General features: G+C 54.7%; 1 protein-coding gene across 1 annotated transcript; it reads left to right on the top strand.

Annotated features, from left to right (window-relative positions):
* The first annotated feature begins 1,361 nt into the window (after positions 1-1,361).
* On the top strand, positions 1,362-20,860 carry TTC22 (tetratricopeptide repeat domain 22). Its single transcript, XM_004751610.3, has 7 exons — positions 1,362-2,098; positions 14,510-14,565; positions 14,763-14,878; positions 15,165-15,283; positions 16,578-16,739; positions 18,333-18,485; positions 19,032-20,860. The coding sequence occupies exons 1-7, from the start codon at positions 1,535-1,537 to the stop codon at positions 19,566-19,568; spliced, it is 1,707 nt and encodes a 568-aa protein (XP_004751667.2). The 5' UTR covers positions 1,362-1,534; the 3' UTR covers positions 19,569-20,860.

Here is a 20,860-nt window from a genome sequence, read left to right as displayed (position 1 = left end):
TGAGCCAAAGGCAGAGGCTTAACCAAATGAGCCACCCAGGCACCCCAGCAATGGGAATATTCTTAATGCAAGTGACTGTACACTTAAAAAATGGTTCCAGTGGTCAGTTTTGTGTTAAGAACATGTTGCTGCAATAAAAACAAAGGGGAAAAAAACCCAAGCACTCTGGGAATCTGTCTCTGATGCCCCCAAGAAGGTCAGAGGCTAAGTGTCACCTCACAATCACCAGGAATTTATAACAGTAATTTTTATTAAAAAGTATTAAATTTTATATTGTAAAATTACACATAACACCAGAATGGTAGTTTTAATTTACCTTTTTGTTGCTCAAGTCCATTTTTTCCCAGGTTTACTAATTGGCTCTATTTCCACTTTTGAAAACGCTGGCCTATTTGTCAAGAAGATGGAGGGACAGGGTGTCCGGAGCCCTGCCCAGGTGGAATGAGGGGTGGGTCTCAGAAGCTTGGACTTGCTACACAGCCTAAGCCCTGGAGAATGAGCAGCCTTGCAGCAGGGAGCACAGCCTGGACTTCTAGAGGGAGGGAACCAGTATCAGTCCTCGGAGACTAGCAGGACCACAGGTGCTATACAGGATGGAGAGGGAACCAAGGCGGAGGAGCGGGAGCTGATAGTTACACGGAGTGACATTTACCAGATTTACCCCCAGATATCTACCTTACCCCTGGGGGGAGAGAATGTGACCCTCATGTCACAGATGAGGAAAGCATGAAGTGTGAAATTATGAAGTGATGCACAATTAGGAAGGTCACAGGTTATTAGGGATGAAGAAAAAAGATTAGAACAAGCACATGGAGCCCCAGTCTTTCCCCACGGTGGCCAGCTGCAGAGCAGAGAAGAGTCAGGGCAATCCTAAGTGGGGCAGCCTGATAAATCATGGCCTAAGGAGGCCTAAGGAGAAGTGGCAGGCTCCCCTCGGAGGAAGGGGAGCCCAGGAACTTCGGAGAGGACGGGAGAAGAAGCAAGAGTGAGGGGGTTTCCACAGTCCGTTGGAAGGGCCAGTCCCCACCCTCCCAGTCACTAGCGAGCACACGCAGAGATCGTGGAGGAGCGCCCACGGATGAAAGGGCCTGCCTGGGGTTCAGCCAGCTGGGTTCCGGGCTGCTTGGGCACAGCCGGAGTTCTGTGACCTGGGCAAGTGCTTATTTCCTAAACCTGATTCCGCATCAGCTGAGCAGAGAGAGTAAAAACAGGTCTTCGCTCTGCACCACGGTTTGAGCGCCCTGCACTTGACAATGCACCTGTATTTCGGGCACACCTGGTTGTGTAATGCAGGTGTCTAAGAGCCGCTGAGCAGCGAAAGCCCGACACGCCCACAGGGCGCTCCCAGGGCGCGACGCTCAAACCCTCCCACCAGAGGGAGGCGCCCCGGGACCCGGAGGCGGCTGGACACTGGGCCTTCGCGCGCTCGCGCTGCCCCTTGCCTTCTGCTCGGGGCTCCCCCGGGGGAGCCTCAGCCACTGCACCCCTGCAACCTCCGGGGCTGGGGCGAAGTCCGGAGAGCGGCGGGGCTGCCATGGCGGAGCCGGAGGCCACGGCCGAGGACCTGGACGCCCTCATCGACGACCTGGACTACCTGCCGGGCCACTTCCACCTAGAGATGCAGCTGAACTTCGAGCCGCGCTCGCCGGCCTCGCTCCGCGCCCGGGACCTGAAGCTGCAGCGGGATGGCTTGCAGCAAGAGCTCGAGCTGGCGGCCGCCCCGCAGCGCCCCGCCGTGCGCCACCTCTTAGGCGCCTTTGCCTTCTACCTCGACGAACTGGGCGAGGCCCGCGAGCGCTTCCTCGAGGTGGCCCGCGAGGACCCGGGCAACCTCAACGCTTGGGCCAACCTGGCGCACGTGTACGGGCGGCTGGGCCAGGAGGAAGAGGAGGAGGCGTGCGCCGGGCGTCTGGCGGACCTCATGGGCCTGGCGGAGCGCGAGGCGGCTGGGGACCCCCAGCTCCGTGCGGCGCGCTGCCTGGCGGAGCAGGGCTACGCGCACGGCTTCGACGTGGGCTGCACCAGCCCGGAGGAGCGAGCGCAGGTGCTGGCCGCCGGCATCGCGCTGTACGACAAGGCGCTGGGCTACGCGCAGCAGGTGGGTGACCCGTCCCCAGGTCGGGAGGGCTGGTGTCATGGCCCCCAGCGTCTTCAGGGACGTGCCCGCACCCAGACTGTCCCCAAACCCTGGCCCTTTGGCTTCCGGAATGCCCTGCCAGGGCGCCTCTCCCAGACTGGCCTGTAGCTTTTCTCTGCTAGGGCGGAGACCTGCTTCCTAGCGGGACAGCCTGCCTAAGTTTCTTTTCTGGCAACGCTGCAAATTCTGAGTTGGCCAGCTCACCTTCTTGTCTTGATTCTCCCAGCAAACACATGCCCATGCGCCTGCGCACACCACCCAAGTAAATGACACACCCAACCCCACAACACAACTTGGGTAGCATTCTTAGCTCCTCTCTCTTCCCCTTACCCCACCTTCCCCATCTGCTTAGACCCCAAATCCCTGTCCATTGGGCCTGCTCATATCTCTAAGATCTAGCCACGCCTCCCCAACCTCCCTCTGCCAGCTCAGCTTCATCCTTTCCTGCCTGACTGGTGTAGTTGCCATCATCCTGCATGGGTCCTTGCCCTCCTGCCTGACCCTTCTGCCTTTTCTTCACCTTGTTCAGTCTTACCGGCCATGTTAGCTGCTTCCACCCCTGGCAGCTCCCCACTGCCTGGCAGATAAGTCTGAGGCTCTCCAGTGGGCACCTGAGACCCTCCATGTTCTTCCGCTCTGCTTTCTCTCTCCCGTGTACTCCCTTCCAGCCATGCTTTGCCACAGCCTTCTTCCCTGTGTTCCCACAGTGGGCAAGTCTCCTTACAGCTCACCTTGCCACTCCCTTGGCCTCCTTCTATGATGCCCTTCTGCTCCATCTTTGACCGGAAGGTTCTCCCCAGTCTTGGGTTTGTCTCAGGCATCCCCTCCTCCAGGAAGCCTCCCCTAACTTCTGCAGGGGGGGTCAGGTGCCTGCCCTAGGCTCCCACAGCACTGCTCACCCTGTCCGTTCACAAATCTGTGTCCTTAGTTCAGCCTTGAGGTCTTTGAGAGCGGGGATAACATCTGTCTGGTTTATCACTGCAAACCCTATACCAGGCACAGTGCCTGGCACACAGTGGTGCTCAATAAATATATCTTGAATACTTGTATGGGCAGAATAGGGCCTTGCACTGAGTAGAAAAACTCCAGGTGTATTGGTTACCTATAGCTGCATAACAGATACCCTCCAAAACTTACGGGCTTAAAACAAGAAACATTTATTGCCTTGTAGTTTTTGTGGACCAAGAATCCAGGCATGGCTGAGCTGGGTGCCTCTGGGCTGTGTTCTCATCTGAAGGCTTGCTCAGTTGCGGGGAACACGTGCTTCCAAGTTCCCTCATGTGGCTGTTGGCAGGATTTCAGTTCCTCACTCGCTGTTGGCCAGAAGCCCCCCTGAGGTCCTGGCCCCATGGACATCCTATCACTTTTGCTATGGTCTGTTCCCTAGAAGGGAGTCAGTCACTAGTTCTAGTTCACACTCAAAGAGATGGCACTACACAAGGACACGAACACCAGGTGGAGATCCCTGGGAGCCATCTCATTGGATGACAGAGGGTGTTTTCCTCCTGTTACAGAAAGGGAAACCACGGTTCAGAGAAATACCATGACTTTTCCGTGAAGGCAGGGTTTAGCTGATAACCACGATGTTTTATAATGGCTTAGATTGGTGATAATTAGATAACAACAAGCCTTCACACAGGACTCCATTCACAAAACTGCTGCACACTCCCTTGGAGCCTTTTCCATCCAAAACCCCTTCCAGCTTCAGAGAGGAAATGTGGAGTGCAGGCCTCAGGGGATGCCGGATGGAGGGCACAGACTTGAGTTCAAGAGAGCAGCACAGGGTAGAGGTTAAAACAGGAGACTGCAGGTCAGACACTCCAGATCAAATCCCAACTCCCCCACGCTCTCTCCCCTCCAGCCCATCCTCAGCATCACGGAGCTTCTATTTCCCTCCCTGTAAAATTGGGATAATAATGGTCCCCATGTCCTGGGCTCCCTCCGCCGTCAGAGGAGGGCATTCTTAGTTGGTAGGCTTCATAATAAAGCGCTGACACTTGGAAAGCACTAGGAAAAGAGTGTGCACAGAGCCAGCAAATAGGACATGACGCCCGCCGCTCCTGGGCAGGCCCGGGGAGTCTTCTCTGCCTCAGGGAGGGGGGTTTAGCTATGACCATCCCGTGGAGCCCATAGGGACCCAGGTTTTGTTTAAAAGCCTGAGCCTGAGGCCCTGAATACCTGCTGCCATCAGCAGGAGGCACGGACAGTGTAGTGTGTACTGACTGTGGTCCCAGCCACAGAGGAGGGCATAAAGGGCCCTAAGCTAGGAGCCAGGAGGCCTCCTAGGCCTTCCCTTCTGGGCTGTGGTTTCCCCCTATGTGAAATGGAGGCAGAGAGAGGGGGAACTGGATGGTCCACAAAGCCCCTTCCTGCTCTCAGGAAGGCTGGGGGAAGGCTTCCTGGAGGAGGTGAGCATGGAGGCAGAGGTTTATTTAGCCTTAGGGATCAGGCAGGGTCCAGCATCTCTCTCCCTAACACTGGTCAGCCTAGCCATGGTGGGGGCCACCCCCCACCCCGACCTCCCCACCAGCTTACCCTCACCATGAGCAACCCCCAGAGGATGGAATGTCAAGCAGAGAGCTGCCCAGGGCTTCAGGGAGGGAACTGATTGCTTCAGGTGGGCAGTGGCCCAGCACCGAGCTCCATGCTCTGTCCTCAGGTCTCTGGTCAACGCAACCTTGGTCAGTGCCTGCGTCACAGGAGAAAGTTGGGGATTTGGAGCTCCCATTTTTCATCTGAGACTTGGAAGAGATCATGACTGCAAAGCACCTGGCACAGAGTAGATGCTCAAGAAATGGCCACGTTGGGGTAACAATGATGATTCCATTGTCGTTAGAGCAGGAGGCTTGGGCTCAATCACCCAGCTCTCACGCTTTTGCAGTGTGGCTTTGGACAAGTCACTTTTCGTCTCTGGTCTTGGCGTCTGCTTCATGAACGTTAACCATAGTGATCTCTGCCTTCGATCAAATCACGGGATGAAAGTGCCCATAAGCTGGAAAATCCTGGGCATGTCTGAGAGGCAGGTGCTCAGCACCTTCACATTTATGGGACACCTACTGTGTGCCAGGCCTTGTCGTTAAGAAGCTCATGGACAAAGGGAGGAGCAAACATTTGTTCTTTTATTTACCCTTGCCTGAGCGCTCCAGATATTGGAGTTTGCAGTCCAAGTTCTGGAGGTAGAATGACAATGACTGAGTTTCAGAGAAGGAACACTTCCTTTCAGCACAAGTGAGTGACAGAGGCTTCCGGAAGAAGCCGGAGTGTACTGGCAGGAACGAGGTGAGGGCACTCCCAGCAGGGGCGTGGTGTGTGTGAAGGTCCTGGGGCAAGGACCTGCAGAGCTGGTGTTAGTGAAGGCTGAATGGCTTAGAAAGAGGGCAGCTAGAAGCCTCCCACGGAAGAACCGAAGCTGGCCCAGGAACTGCTGACTCGGTCTCTGAAATCTGCTTCCCGCCCTCCTCTTCAGCTGCTTCTGACCTCCCAGCAACCAGAAACCACCTCTGCTCCTCCCAACATGCTGTGCTCTCTCATACCTCCCTGCCTGGAAAGTAGACTCCATCCCTCAAAACCCCGCTCAGATGTCACCTCTGCCTTGAAGCCTTCCTTCACACAGCACACACCTTCACACACCATAATACCTGTGAACGTCTTCTGTGCATGTCTTCCAGACTCCATCTCAGTCCCCACAAGAACCTTCTGATCCTGTGTCACAGAAGCAGGAACTGAGGCATAGTTGGGCTCAGTAACTGGCCCAGGGTCACAGAGCTAGTAAGTGGCAGTGGAATCCACCACACCCTGTCTGACAACAAAGCCTTTGCTGTCTCTGTGGAGGTCAGAGAAGGGGGTGGGGTGCACTAAGTGCAGACGGCTGGTGGGTGGTGAGGGATTTTGTGCACGGACCGTGTCCTGGAGATCTAGGGCAGAGGACGCTTCGGGCAACAGGAGGTGGGCTGCTATATGTGGGAGGGAGAAGGTGGGAAGGAAGGGGGCCAGGGAAGGAGGTGGTAGGACTCCTGCTGAGAGGGTCTGACCCGTGGGGGGACAGCCAGGGGTGGGCAGCTCGTGGTCTGGCCCCATCCTGCGCTGTCGCTAGGAGAGATTTTTCTATCTGCCTGGGGCTGGGACTGTCTCGGGCAAGGAGGAGCCCCTGGTACTCAAAGCTGAAGAAGGACTAGAGAACCAGGGCTCGTTGCTAACTGAAATGACCAGAGAAAACCTTGTACAGTTAATAATTCCGTCCGTAACCCAAAAATAAGCCCAGCGTGTATGCACGCGCGCGCATGTGTGTAAGGGGGTGTTTGTTACTCCTGTTCTCAGCTCTTCACTCCCTCCTGCTTTTCTTCAAGTCACAACAATGTGAGAAGGCAGGTTGCTCTTACCTGTCATTTCTGTCGTCCTGCCATCACCCCCTTCCCGCAGGTGCGGGCTTGCACACACAGAGTCATGGGGGGATTTCCTGGTGACAAATCTCAAAGTGGTGGGAGGGGGCGTGTTAGGAGTTTTGGAGGTAGAGAGACTGGGTTAAAATTCTTTCTCCATCACGGTAGTCCAGGTAAGCCATTTTACTTCCCAGAACCTCTGTTTCCTTATCTGCAAAATGGGATTCTAGCATCCATCTCACTGGGTGGTCACGAGGACTGAGAGAACGTGGAAGGCTGTGTCAAGGCCCAGCCTTCTCCCTGTGCCCTGGGCCTCTCTCTAGCCCCCCCCACCATCCAGTGTCCAGCATAGGGTGGGACACCCAAGAGGTCTTTGTAACTGTTACTAAATTCCATTTCACTGAGTCACTGGACTTTGAGCCTTCAAATCCCTATTTTTTTTTTTTTTTAAATAAGGTAACTTGAACCTCTGTTTCTTTAAAAAATACCCCTATCCCAAGCTAGCTCCGGTATATTTGATTGTCTCCCCTTTGCCGATACCGGTGACTTGACACACACATGCCCACACACGCGTGCACTCCCTCAGGCCTGTCCCCCTGCCTATGGTGTGGGGGGATAGCACGAGGGGTGCCAGGCCCGGAGTTCAGAATTTCATATTCATTAGTGCATTTGATCATTGTTCAGACTCACAGACACACTGCCCGTTGAGAAGTGTGATTTGCCATCACACCAAGGACATGACAGGCTCAGAGAGGGCATCGAGGGCACCATTGGTCAGAAGCCTCAGGGGCCCCTGCGCACACGTGGGTATGCACACGCATGCACGCAAGCGTACACACACACACACACACACACATACCCTCTGTACCGCTGCAGCCATGGGGAAGGCCAGCTCCAGAGCCGGGAGTAAAGAACCTCCCTCCTTACAGAGTTTCGGCCTCCCACGTGGCCCCCCTCTCCCTAAGCCTCCCCCCCCCCCCCCCCCCCCCCCGTCTCCTCCAGCACCACAGCTGCCATGAGACCCGCAGGGCCCCGGGGGAGGGGGGGCGGCGCAGTGTGCACGGTGCAGGGCAGATGCACTGATGTGAGTGTGGTCAGAGGGTCTGCATGGGAGTCCACAACCTGGAGGGGATCCCTGCTCTGCTGGCAATGTCCAGGGTGCCCTGGGCCAGCTGCCTAGCCTCTCTGTGTGTCCGTGTCTGTGAAATGGAGACAGTGGTGCCTGCCTGACCGGCTTGGGGGAGGTGTAACTGTGCTCACAGACAGAAGGCCCAGCCCCAGAGACATCGATGGTCACGGGCCTCCCATCCTCATCCCCCGATGGGGCTGCCAGGAGCCAGGATGCAAGGGAGCCCCAGGTCTCTCCTTCCCAGAGAGACCCCACTCTGTTTCCTCCAGCCCTTCCTGTGGTCTCCCTCGCCTGGCTGGGGAGCCAGGCTTGGGAAGGGAACAATGGCATTGGGGAGGACCCCACTCCCAAGTTGGGAGCCAGGATGGGGTTCCTGCCCCAGCTCTGCCCCAACTCACTGTGGGTTAGTGGGCAAGTCCCCTCCCTCCCTGGGTCTCTGTTTCCTCCCCTGTCAAGTGAGAGCACTGGGCTAAGGTGGCGGCCAGAGTGACTCAGGGACAGGAAGGACTTTGAGAAGCAGAGAAGTGGGGGAAGAAATGAACCTCCTGGGAAACCACAGCTTGCAGAACATGGAGGACAGTATCTTCAGGACTGAAGAGTTGGAGATCGCGGCAGGGTTTTACCTCCATAGTGCTTGCAAAGAGACACACGCACGGGCCCCCACAAATCTGAGTGATTTGATTGGGTTTGGTGAGAAAAAAGAGATGGATCACCCTAGACAGTGAGCTAGGTACTGTGCACTCATGTGCTTTTCATAGATGACCTCATCGGGTCCTCTCAGAAATGCTGGGAAACAAGAACCAGTATTAGCCCATTCTACTGATGAGCAAACTGAGGCTAGAGAGGAGTAGTGACTCGCCCAAGGGCACACAGCCAGGAGGGGTTGGCAGGAACTGAACTCAGGTCTCTTGGACTTAAAGCCCAGGCTGGGGGACAGTTTTCCTGGGCTCTGGCTCCAGCCTTCTGAGCCCTTGGAACCACTCACATTTCTGAGTTTGAGGCTGGCTTCTCTCCCTCTGTACCTAGCAACTTTGAGAACTGGGTTTCCCCTCCTCATTGATGTAGGATCCCAGAGTCCAGCCTGCCTTTAGCCTCACCTGGCCCAGCCATCTCTTTTATAGGAGGAAATAATGTTAAGGGCACACACAGCAGGTACATTTCACCTTCTCAGGCTGCTGGGAGGATCCATTCCGCGAATGTGCTAACTGAGGAACTGAGAACATTCAGGCATCACCGTTATTACTACAGAAGGCAAGAGACTTCTTCTGACCCACCCATCTCTGCTGGTTCCAGGGCTGGGTTTGGACCCAGGACTAGAAAGGGTCCCTCTTCCCTAAGGATAGTGGGGTAGAGAAGTGGCTCCATACAGTTCTGCAAGTCTAGGCAACCAGAGCAGGGAAAAATGACTCTCCTCGGTGACATGACAGACCTAGGATCAGAAGGGCAGTGAGAATGGGAAGCTGTGGTCAGTCTGCTCAAATCTTAAATTCCATGAAGACCATCCAGAGAAGCCAGGACAGGGAGGCAGAGTGGCTTACTACCATGGCACAGTGCCACCCCTTCAAACCCCTCCCACCAGTCACCTTGACCGCCCCCACCAACCTGCCTGTGACACAGGAGGGGGAAGTGGGATCATCCCATTTGTGGATGCAGAAACTGAGGCCCAGACTGAGGTGGGGGCCTTTCCAGGAGCCCCGGGGGAGGCAGAGGCAGGAATGGGCCATCCCATCCCTGTTTATCTCGACAACCCCTGTGACAGGAGCTGGGTGAGGGGAGGGAAAACCCTGCCCTTTCTGGTGCACGTCCCACAGGTGGGGTGGGGGCGGGGCTCGGTGTGCAGAGCCAGGAGGCTGCTGCCTGTCATCACGAGGACATTCCAGTGAGGACATTCCAGTCGTGCAGGAAGAACGCACTCCCGAGGCCTGCCACCTCGTGACTTTGATTTCTGCAGCCTCAGCCCTCACAGGGTCAGCGTGATGAGGTGGAAAGAACAGGGGCATTGGAGGGAAGCAGATGTGAACTTGAATCCTGGCACTCCCACCCAGGGCTACGAGGCGGGGTGGTAGCTTTTTTTTTTTTTTTTTTTTTTTTTTTTTTTTTTTTTTTATTGGGCTGTTTCCTCACCCAGGAAAGGAGGCAGGTACATTTCACCTTCTCAGGCTGCTGGGAGGATCCATTCCCCGGATGTGCTAACGCCCAATGGAGAGTTCATGCTCTTTGCTCCTTCAAATCCTCCCTCTCCCGAAGGAGAACTGTTCCACTCTCAGGAATCAGAAATGGAGGGTACAACATCATCAGGAGCAACATTCAAATTGCAAGGCAATTATTTTCCAGCAAGGTCTCTCTATAGCCTGTACAGAGGCATAAAAATTCATTACTCATTGGTATACTAAAAGATCTTCTCCTGAAATTCTTGAAAAGAGCCAATTTCCAGGTTTCATTCTGGGCTTACACAGGCCCTGACATAGTCACATCTCAGTTTTCCCAACTGTGCTAAGAGAGTAACTTTACAATCCACACAGGATGGTCTGAGGACCAAATGGCATCTGTGTGTGTCCACTCTGTAAAGGGTAAACGCTGTGCAAACCCTTGCAGCTGGATGTTGCGGGAAGAACACAAACTTGAAGTCAGAGAAACCTGGCCTGAAGTGTCAGATTAAGTGGGCAAGCCTCTGCCTCTTCAAGCCTTCCTGCTCTCTCAAGTGAGGGAGATAACAACAGCGGCCCCCACCCAGGGAGCAGGGAAATGTCCTGAGAACCCCTTGCCTGAGGGCTGCGCCTTACTCAGTGAGTCCCAGGGTTTGAGGATTTCACTTGAGGGTCAGCGCTGGTGCCTGGGCCTTGCCCAGCTCCCTCCCCCGGATCTGCCATGGAGTGGTGACCTAATGTGAGACCCCTTCCAGCCTGCAGCCTGGGCAGGCTCCCTCTCCAGACCCCGGAACCCCCAGTTCGAAGGGTTTTGAAGGACCCAACAAGAGAAAGGGTGGTGTGCTGCCCAGAGCCCACACCCAGCAGCCCCTTGGGGAACATGCCTTCTCTGTTAGAAGCCCTCTCCAGGCCTCCCAGGCTGCCTCCACCACCTTGCCTCTGGGAGCTATCAACTCTAGAAGTGAGAGCCTTGCAGCTCTAAGAGGTTTCAGGGCAATTTTATTCTCTAGGAGAGAGGTGGAACAGCCCCTCCCTTCTCTAGGAGGAAAGAGGGGAACCAGAGGCCTGTTTAATTTAATTTAACACGGTAGCTTGCCAGGTTGCCCCTGGTAACAACCTCAGCTGCTGCTTTAGTTACAACCGGAAGGATTTTTAAAGAGACAGCCCATTTTCCGGCCAGGAGCCTATGGCAGAGGGCATGGCGCCCACCAGCTTCATCATGGGGTTAGAGGATTAAAGCTCATGGCAGGAGAGGCCTCAGGCTAGATCTGTTTGGGCCACTCACTCCAGTCCGAATCTGCAACCCCATAAGCCCTCTTGCAAATGTCACTCTTTGGCAGAATCTGAGGAGGGACTACGTTTGGGATTTGTCACAGAGCGGTCACTCAGCTAGCGACTTTTCTGAAAATCTGTTTTAGCCTTCAAGTTGAAGGGAACCAGGAGATTGGAGTCACCCTGCAATTCAGGCATATCGCCACCAGGTGGTAGTATTGCCCGCGTAGTGCAAACCACAACCAGGCTCTTGAATTACTCAAGGATACCAATGGGTTTTTAGCCCTGATACTAACTAGCGTGTTACTGGGTAAGTTGCTTCACCTCTGTGGTCTCGGTGTTCTCAGAGGGAGAATGAGAGTGATCAAGGAAACAGTGCTGAGGACAAGGCTTGGGGCTAGGATGATGAAGGCATGATTGGGGCGTCAGCTCTCTCTGGTACTAGCTGTGATTTGGGCACATAACTTACTTTCTTGTGGCTTAAATGCCAAACAAGAGGAACAGGGAGATCCCTGAGGATACCACGTGACTCTCCAACACTGGGGGTCTGTGAAGGGGTGAAAGGTGCATGGGACCCACACAGGGAATCCGAGGCCGTAGTAGCACGTGGGTGGGTGCAGGGTGCAGTGGAGAACGGGATGAGCTAGGACCCCTCTGGGATCCTGAGAGGTCATTGCCCCAGAGGGATATGAAATGAGCCCAATGGACAGCACAGCCTCCTGGACTCCCCCAAGCCTGCTCAGCTCTAACCCAAGCCAGGAGAAAGGGGTCCGACACTTAAGGAGCATGTACCCTGGGCTGGACACTGCCTTCACAATGCCTGCGAGTTCCATATTATTATCCCCTTTGCAGATAAGGACACAGCTTCCGAGAGGTAACTCATCTGTCCGGGGTCACCCGCCTCACATGGTCAGGTCTGTTGGCCATCTGAGCTTCTGCTCGCACTCATGGCCATAGCTCCTTGTCGGAAGGCTGAATGAGGCAGCGGTTTCCGTTTCTCCCCACCAGGACTCAGCTTGGCTAACCTCAAAGTGGGTATGTGCCCAGAGGTCACAAGATCATCCCTCTAGACAGCCAGGAAGCCTGAGGCACTTCACACAATCACACACTGACATTATGTCTCGGTCTTTGGCCAGTGTGGCCCACGGTAGTGGCCCCATGACTCTGAGTCCCCCCTTCCTATGTCCCAAGTGCCATGTAGGTAGAGCAGGTATGGTTATCCTAGCAGCCCATCCTAGGCTTTTGCTTTAGCAAATGTTCCCCACTGAAGTCTTGAGGATGCCATTGGCAACTGCTGCCCTCCACTCCAGACAGCCCTGTCCCCAGCCAAAGCCCTATGTGTATATTCCCACCTATGTGACAGGAGGACTGTCCAAGGTGGTATGAATGTAAAACACACTGGATCTGGGCACTGCCCTTTCTATGGCTTCCCACTGCCCTGCACAAGAATCCCCGGGCCTGAGCCAGGCACTCGGGGGTCCCTCCTGATTCTCCCCCCCCTTACAACATGCCGTGCTCCCTCACCTCCAACTGAGCTTAGGCACACGATGTTCCTCCATCTGCTGTCTTCTCTCATGGTGTCCACCTGGACGGTTCCTCCTTGTCCTGGAGAAGCCTGCTCCAGCAAGCCCTCCTCTCGAAGCTCTGTGGGCACTCCTGTATTGTGCAGGGCACTTCCTCCCATAACCCCTGGCTTTCCTTCCGCTTGCACTGTGGTATGATCAGGCTTTTGCCCCAGACTGGGAGCTCCTAAAGGTGGACCGGCCTTTCCTCTCCTGTCCCCATTGTGCCCAGACTGGGCCAAACAGAGAAGGTACTGGGTGAATAGTGGCTAAGAAATGTGCTTAGCGGGGACTCCTCTGGGGGCTCTGGCCTGAGCCCTGGGTCAAGACCCTGCCCCGATGGGCAGTCACACCTCTCAGTGGGACTGGACTCCCAGGACCCCCTCTCTCTCTTCTCCCTCCAAGCTCATCCACAGTCTCCCCAGACCACCTGCGGCATAACTTGCGGACATTTTCTCCCCACCACGCCCCACTCACACATTCCATGCTCCATGCACACCAGGTGCACCCCGTGTCTCCACACTAAGCCCTCCATCCGGAATGCCCTTGGCCCCCACCCCACCCTCTGAAATACCACTGCTCTTCAAGACTCACCTGACAGCAGGACCTTCCTCCGCGAGACCCTCTTAGAGTCTTTTGGCTGGGAGTGGCCTCCCCATCCTAGTGCATCTTCCCACATCTCTCTCATGGCCTTGTTCAGACTTGGCCTCTTACTAGTGTTACAGGAAACCTGGTGTGGTAAGCAGAGCATTGGGCTTTGGACCCTCACAAAGGGAGTTCAAGTTCCAGCTCTGACACTTATGTGCTGTGTGACCTTAGGCAAATCCCTTAACCCCTCTGAGCCTCAATATGTTCATCTGTAAAAGGCAAATGATACCTACCCAATAAGTAGTTGAGAGATTGAGAGGGTGGGTGTCGGGATCCTTGCACATGACGGTCACCCAGTCAAGCTCTATTATTTATGCCTGGACCTGTTTTCCTAGCTAGGTTGTGACCCCATTTGGGCCAGGATGCAGGTCCAATTCAGTGCTGCATCCCTATAGCACTCAGCACAGGGCCTCACACCACAGATGCCCAGGAATGCTGGCTGGAGTGCATTCACCCAGATGCTGGGAGTAGGGGTGAAGGAATGATGAGCTCCTGAGCTAAGGAGGCCGTGGTGGGCGGGGGGCGGTGAGTGCAGAATCCAGCCTGGAGATCCATGCCAGGAGACGAATGTGGAGGGAGGGACCAGAGCCCGAAACAGAGCTGCCGATATGCACTAGGGGTTTTATTGGTTTTCATTAAAATTCCTTCCCGAGGCAGCAGCAGCTACTCCCATAAATAACAGCATAAATATTTTATCTGGTGCCCAAGTCAGTCTAAATGCCTGGCGAGGCTGGCAAGAATAACAGTGGGAAAACCATTCAGGGGGGTCCTGGGCTGCGGCTGAACTCCATCAACAAGCCCAAAAGGGCTTTCTCAGGAAGAAAGGAAGCTGAGGGGTGGCGCTAAAGCGGGGAGAAGTCAGTGGACAGTGGGGGAGAGTGAAGGTGACCGGTGACAGGCGGGCACTGGAATGGGGGTATCCCAGGGCACAGGTTGGGGACCCAGGGAGAGGGGAGCCTAGCTTGGAAAGCAAGATGGAGGGCAGAAGTGTATTCCCCTCCTGCCCCGTGATGGGCACCTTACAGAGGGCATTCACATGGATTATCTCATCAAAACCTGTACAGTCAGAAAAGTGAGGTGATTCACCCCAGGTTACCCGGCCACCAGTGGCAGATCCAGGACCACAACAGAGGCGTACCTCCTGCTTCTTGGGGTTCAGGACAAGTGTGGGAATCTGTGAACAATGGCCTGCGGGCCTCAGTAACAGCACCACGGGCCATGCTCTGCTTTCCTAGATCCCCACGGAGGAGAAAAGGGGCTGGTACTTCACCATGACAACGCTCTTCATCAGGTCAGGCTGGGGAGCCAGGGACTGGACAGCGGGAGGGTAAGGTGTGGCCTGGGATCCGGGGAAGAGGTGGCTGAGTCCATGTATGTGGCAAGGGCTCCCCAAGTTCCCCTCCATGCCACTGGCCTGGGGATTGCTCATAGCACCCTGGGGACAGCTGGGATGGGTGCCAGCCACCCACATCCCCTTCTTGGCCACAGGCTAGATGGCATCTTCCTGGAACTGGGCAGCGAGGAGCAGAAGAGGCTGCCCGCCTTCAACCGCACCCTGGCCCTGCTCCGGCAGGTGCTCAAGTCCTCGGACCCCTACCACCAAGGTAGGGCTTCCTGGCTCCCCCTTTACCTGTCATCAGCCGTGCCTGTCACTGTCATTGTCCCCACCTCTAGCATCGTCTTCCTTTGGGGACATCCTGTCTCTCTCTCACCCTCTGTCCCATATACTCATTCGTTCATCTCACAGAATGCAGGCACCTTCCCACCGAACACAGGCACCTTGCACCTTGCTCAGTGATTTCCTGCCACAGACCCTTCCTCTTCGTAGGCCCCCTCCCTTTCTCCACCCCGCTGCTTCCTAGACCCCCCTCTCCCACACTTCACCCCCAGCTCTAGCCTGGTGCTACCTCGGGATGCTGCTGGAGAGGAAGGACACCTTCTCCACCACCCCCATGGGTGTCCACGACTGCGGGTACTCGGGAACGGATCCCCTGGACTGCTTTGGCAAGGTATGTCCCCTGGCCACACCCACTCTCCAAACTGGGATGGAGCGTGATCCCCCAGCCTCTGCTCCTGGAACCCGCTGCTTCTCTGGGTGGTGTCCCATCTCCATCCGCCACCGCGTGCCCTCCCCCAAGTGCATGACCTGGATCTCCCTCCTCTCTTCATTTAAAACAACAGTGATATTTGTCACCGTTCCTCTTTGCTAAAGAACCAGACCCTCTCCACACCCAGTCCCCGATCCTGCTTCTCCAGCCATCTTCTAAGCTCTTCACCATGTCTCAGACATACCCAGACTTCTCCCTTTCGGGACATGGTTCTCACTGTCCCTCCCCACCCCCAGTAACATAGTGGAAAGTAGATGGGCTTAGCTGGGGTCTTGTGCCAGCACTGCCTACGGGCCATGGGACCCTATGCAAGTCACTTCCATCTCTGCACCTCATTATGTGTTAATGATGTCATCTACCTTCTAGGTCATTGAGAGACTCAGAGGAAATAGTGTTTGAAAGAGTTCACTGTAAACTGTAAAGTGCTGTTCAAGCCTCATTCTTGGGCACCTTGCTTATGTGGTAGTTCCCACACTTAGCTCAGTTTTGAAGTCTTTCCTGAAGGCCAGGCACCGTGTGATATCCATTGACCTGTGTGCACTCAGCACAGTGCCCTGCATGGGGCTCATCCCTCATATTTGCTGGTGGGTAGATTAATGAGCAGGTCCTTGATGAGAGATCTTAAAACAGAATAGAAGCGCTGGTTCATGAGGATTCTGAGAGTTGTGTCTAATTTAACAAACACGAGCCTTCACCCCTCCTTAAGATCCTATCCCATGCCCTGGCACAGAGATGAGTCCCTGCAGGAGTTCACTATCCTGGAGGCAGAAACACACAGGACAGGCAGTGGACAGTAACAGTAGAGAGAGGAGGTGCTATGGCCCCGATAGAAACACTGCTATAGAAGTATGGGGGAGGTAAAAGACTGATTCTGACCCTCATTCCAACAGCCCTGGGAAACTGGGGGAGCATACACTGGATGTGTCTGAGGAAGAGAGGTTTGCCTGGGGTATGCAGGGATTCACTGGACAGGACACATGAACATGGCAGAGAGCATGGGAGTCGGGCTCTTGGGAGTTGAGTGCCCATGAGTTGTCCTCTAAAGTGTTGGATTCCATGGTATGTCCAAACTTACTGGCAGGTGGATTTAGGGAATCAGAGCATTGTAGTGACACGGCCCTATCCAGAGATGGGAGACCTACAGGTCAGGCAAATAACCCAAATAGTTTGCTTTTATCCTTTCTCCCTTCCCTAGGCCATTGAGATAGCCAAGGACCACCCCACCATCCTGAATCGCCTGGCCAAAATCTTCCACTTCCTAGGAAAGCAGGATATGGCCATTGGAACCTGCAACATGGCTCTGGATAGCCTACGGGATCCAGAGCTCAACTGGCAGGCATACTGCACTAGGGCCAAGGTGAGTCAGCCTGCAGGCTCTGCCTCACCCTGCCACCAGGAATCAGAGAACACAGGCCAGGGGTTAAGACTGTGTTACCAGAGCCCAAAGGTCACAGAGTGAGCCTTCCCCGGCGGAAAGGAACTTAGGAGTCATCGAGACACAAGTTTTGTGTTCTGTAAGGTTGTTGAGTGAAAGAATGAAGGAGGCTCCCACCTGCTACAGGCACCACGCTACAACCACCTGGTCAATGACGTCCAGCCTCTACTCGGTCAGCACTCTGTACAGGCTGACTGACCTTGGTTGAAATCTGGCCCCTCAAGCTATTACTCTGGGACTGGGGACAAGTCACTTCTCTAATACCCCATTCCCTGAACTGTAAGGTATGGGTCATGACTTCTGGCTGGAATGCTCTTCTCCCTGATTGGCTTCCTTCCTCGATTCCTGGAGGTCTTGAAGAAAGGAAGCTTCTAGCACCATCTTACCAAAAATGTCAACTTCTCACCATTTTATGTCCTCTTTCCTTGGTTTACTTTTTCTTCTTAGTGCTTACTACTCCCCAACATACTATTCATTTACCATGCATATTGTCTTTCTCACTCCCACACTAAAATATATGCTCCGTGGGGGCAGGGGATGTTGCCGTTTTGCTCTCTACTGCATCCTGGGTGCCTGGAACAGTGCTAGCACATTACAGGCTCTCGATCAATATTTGTGGAATGAATGAGGGCATGAGCTGAGCACCTAGCATAGGCTAGATCTTGGCTAGAGTATGTTCTCTCAATCATCATGGGCACTCTCCAAGGAAGAGAGCAGCATTCTAATTTTTCAAATGTGGAAAATAAGGCTCACAGAGGTTGAACAGCACATGCTATTAAGGGGAGCAGAGAGGGGCTGGAATTCCGCCAAGTCCAACTGGCTCCAAAGCCAGAGCTCCCCCCTCCCCCACCTTATGATGCTCTCTTGGAACCAGAGCCCACCCAGTTGGCTATAGAGCATTAAGACCTTCGGCAACAATGAGCCCTTTTTACCTATTTCCTCCTTCTCGTGCCTCCCCTTCTGAACCTCTAGATTTTTTTTTAATGCTCCAAATATGGCAGGAAAAGAGGGGTGGGGATGAAGGTGAGAGTCTGGAATCATTTATAATCTGATGCTTGTACATTGGGGCCACCTTCCATTCCTTCCAAATTGCTTATGTGGACTCTCACAAAATCGGTGCTGCCATCCTATCTAGAATAGCCCCCTCCCCCAGTCCCCTCTAGCCCACCGCCCCGTTTATTTTTTCATAGCCACTTGTCACCACTGCATGCCCAGTATCTAGCACTGGGCCTGGCATAGGATGGGTACTCAGTACATATTTGCTAAAGGAATGAGGGGCTCTTAACTTCATCCAACCCCCTCATTATACAGACAGGGAAACTAAGGCCCAGAAAGATGTCATTAGCTGGCACAGAGCTAGGACCTAGGACTCTGGGGTCCCAGTCTCAGGGGCCTTCTCCACCATAGAACTTCCCTGAGTTGCTGTGGAGAAAAAAAACCGGCATCATTTAAGGTAGAAGGGAGGGAAGAAGCCCTTGCTGGGAGCATCAACCCTGAACTAACTCTCTACGGCAGATCCACCTCAGAGCCTACCTTCACGACCTGGAGCGAGCCAAGATGGGGCTCGGGGGCATGCCTGACAGGGACCACCTGTCCTGTGCCAAGGCCGACCTGGAGGAAGTGGTCAAGGTGTGCCCAAGCCTCAACACCTACCTGGACATCGGCCAGGTAAGGCAGCCTCTTGGCTTGAGTACCCAATGGCTTACTAAAAACCTATTTATTCTCTACCAAGGCAAGCCTGGGCACTGAGGACACAGGGAGAAATATAGCTGTCCACCCCACCACCACCCGATACCCTGCCCACGTCCTACAGCCATGGTGCGGATTATAGGAGAAGATGCACATACAGCATTTAGAACAGGGCCAGGCTCTTTCTAAAGCACTCAGGAAGTGAGGGCTATTAGTCTTTATCCAAAGTGCCTTCTGGGCGCAAGGAAATGATTACCAGGAGGTGACAATATCATAATTTTACATGCGATAAGACTGAGGCCTGATAGAGAGTACCTGGCTCAAGATTATATGGCCAAGAGTGGTGAGGCTGGCACTGGAATCGCTATGTATGTCTTCTCCTTTTCCCAGGGCGGGACCAACATTTGTCGAGAACTGTTGGAGGGAGGGTGGGAATGTCCAAGTGGAATTTTTTTTGAAAGCAAGTATGCGAGCGGAATGCCCAGGAAGAAAGGCTCACCGCTCCCCGCCCCACTCCCCGCCCAGGTCTACTACTACATGGGTGTGGATGCTGTGCAGGAGCTGCTGGCGGTGGACGAGGCGGCGCTGAACCAGGCGCTGGTCTTCCTGGCCAAGGCCGGCGAGTCAGAGCTGGGCGCCACGCTGCCCGAGCTGCAGCTGCTGCGCGGCAAGTGCCTGCGCATCAAGGGCGAGGAGGCCAACGCGGCGGCCTGCTTCAAGCGTGCCGTGGAGCTGGACGACGCGGGCTCCAGCCACACCGAGGGCTTCGGTTGCCTGCTCGAGGCGCTGCTGGCGCAGTGGAGGCAGGCGCAGCTGAGCGACGCCGAGCTGGGCCGCGACGTGGACACGTGGTTGCGCCGCGCCCAGGGCAAGTACCCCGCGGCGCGCCTGCGCCAGGAGCTGCAGCGCGTGTGGCGCGGCCACACGGGCGAGGTGCTGGGGCTGGCCCGGGCCTTGGTGGCCCAGGGACGGCCGGCGCTGGTGCGGCTGCTCTTCGAGACCATGGAGCAGGACGGCGACGTCGGGAGTGGGCCTCCGGGCCGCCGCACCTTCTCCCTCTAAAGGGCGACGAAGCCCCGCCCCACCTGCAGCTGACTGGGCGCTCAAAACGGACCTGCCCTGCCATAGGCTGGCTGGTGAGCAGAGCCAATTAGATCCTCCTGCGGGAGTTGGGACGTTGGGACCCGGCGATTGAGACGCGAGGGTCAGGTGGCATGCCCACCAAGCTACAAAGGCATGATTCCGGCGACCAGGGAAGGCTGAAGCAGACGCAAGAGGCCACTGGGGAAGCTGCTATATGAAGCACTGAATTGTACAAATACGCAGAAAAAGTAAGATGGATGCAAGATACAGAAGGTAACTGTCTCCGTTTTGGCGGCTTTTTAGCCCCGGTGCGCCATCCTTGAGGCCTGAGATCCTATCTTGGGATTGCTGTGAGCCACATTCTACCCTTATCAAAAGCCGCCTTTACATAAATTGATTGGAGTGGGTCTCCAGGTCCCACAGCCAGAAAAGCCATTCAAGAGCAAGGGAAAGCTGAATGGTGAGCAGGTAAGGGCAAGACAGCCTACACGTGGCCGCGCAGGCCTTTTGCCCACCTGCCCAGCGGTCTTCCAGCAGTCCTCATCTTTGGCCAGCTCGGTCTGAAAGGCCCCCAAAGTCCCTGACCTAAAGCCCATCCAGTAGAATCTTTGCTTCATTTCTCCGTTCTTAGGAGAACCTAGGGGCCCCCTCCCCACCTATCAGCAAGTGCTACCTGCACCTGGTCGTGATCCTTCCACAAAAAGAGTGAAGAAAGTTTTGGAATTTTACACTCGTGAACTCGTAGTCATAGAGTCCTAGATATGGAACTTTATTGTCAAAGACTTAGGCTCTAATCGTCAGTAAATCTTAGAAACACCAAGTTGGATTCTTGTGGCCCTACCTACAAGAGCCAATTTAACCTAAAATTCCAGATGAAGATCTTGCCAGACTCTGGGAATGCTCGTTGTTCATACCTGCGATGGCAGGACCCCCATAATGGTTTATGATTTATTTTTCATTTTTTTTCCTTTCTTTGGAGAGTTAATACCGATTGCTTTGCTCCTATCCCTGACCCTCAGACGTTACCAGGGAAAGGCCAGCACCCCTGCATTGCTTCTCATATCTCCAGTGACAGATGGAGAACAGACTGAGAAGTGAAGTCCTTAGAGATCATGCATGCCAATCCCATTAGATGAGAATCCTGAGGCCTCCTGGAAGGGGATGACTCACCCAAAGTCCCACCGCCCAGCCTCCCACCCCTGTACTTCAGACTTACTGTCAGCATTTTACAGGTTTGGAAAAATACTAATAAACTGATTAATGCTAAAGCA

The sequence above is a fragment of the Mustela putorius genome, unplaced genomic scaffold (assembly GCF_011764305.1).
Source record: "Mustela putorius furo isolate JIRA1106 unplaced genomic scaffold, ASM1176430v1.1 tig00003853_pilon_pilon_pilon, whole genome shotgun sequence".
In the NCBI taxonomy this organism is placed as follows: domain Eukaryota; kingdom Metazoa; phylum Chordata; class Mammalia; order Carnivora; family Mustelidae; genus Mustela; species Mustela putorius.
The sequence above is the reverse complement of the archived record's forward strand: the minus strand, read 5'-3'. Positions and strand labels throughout refer to the sequence as shown.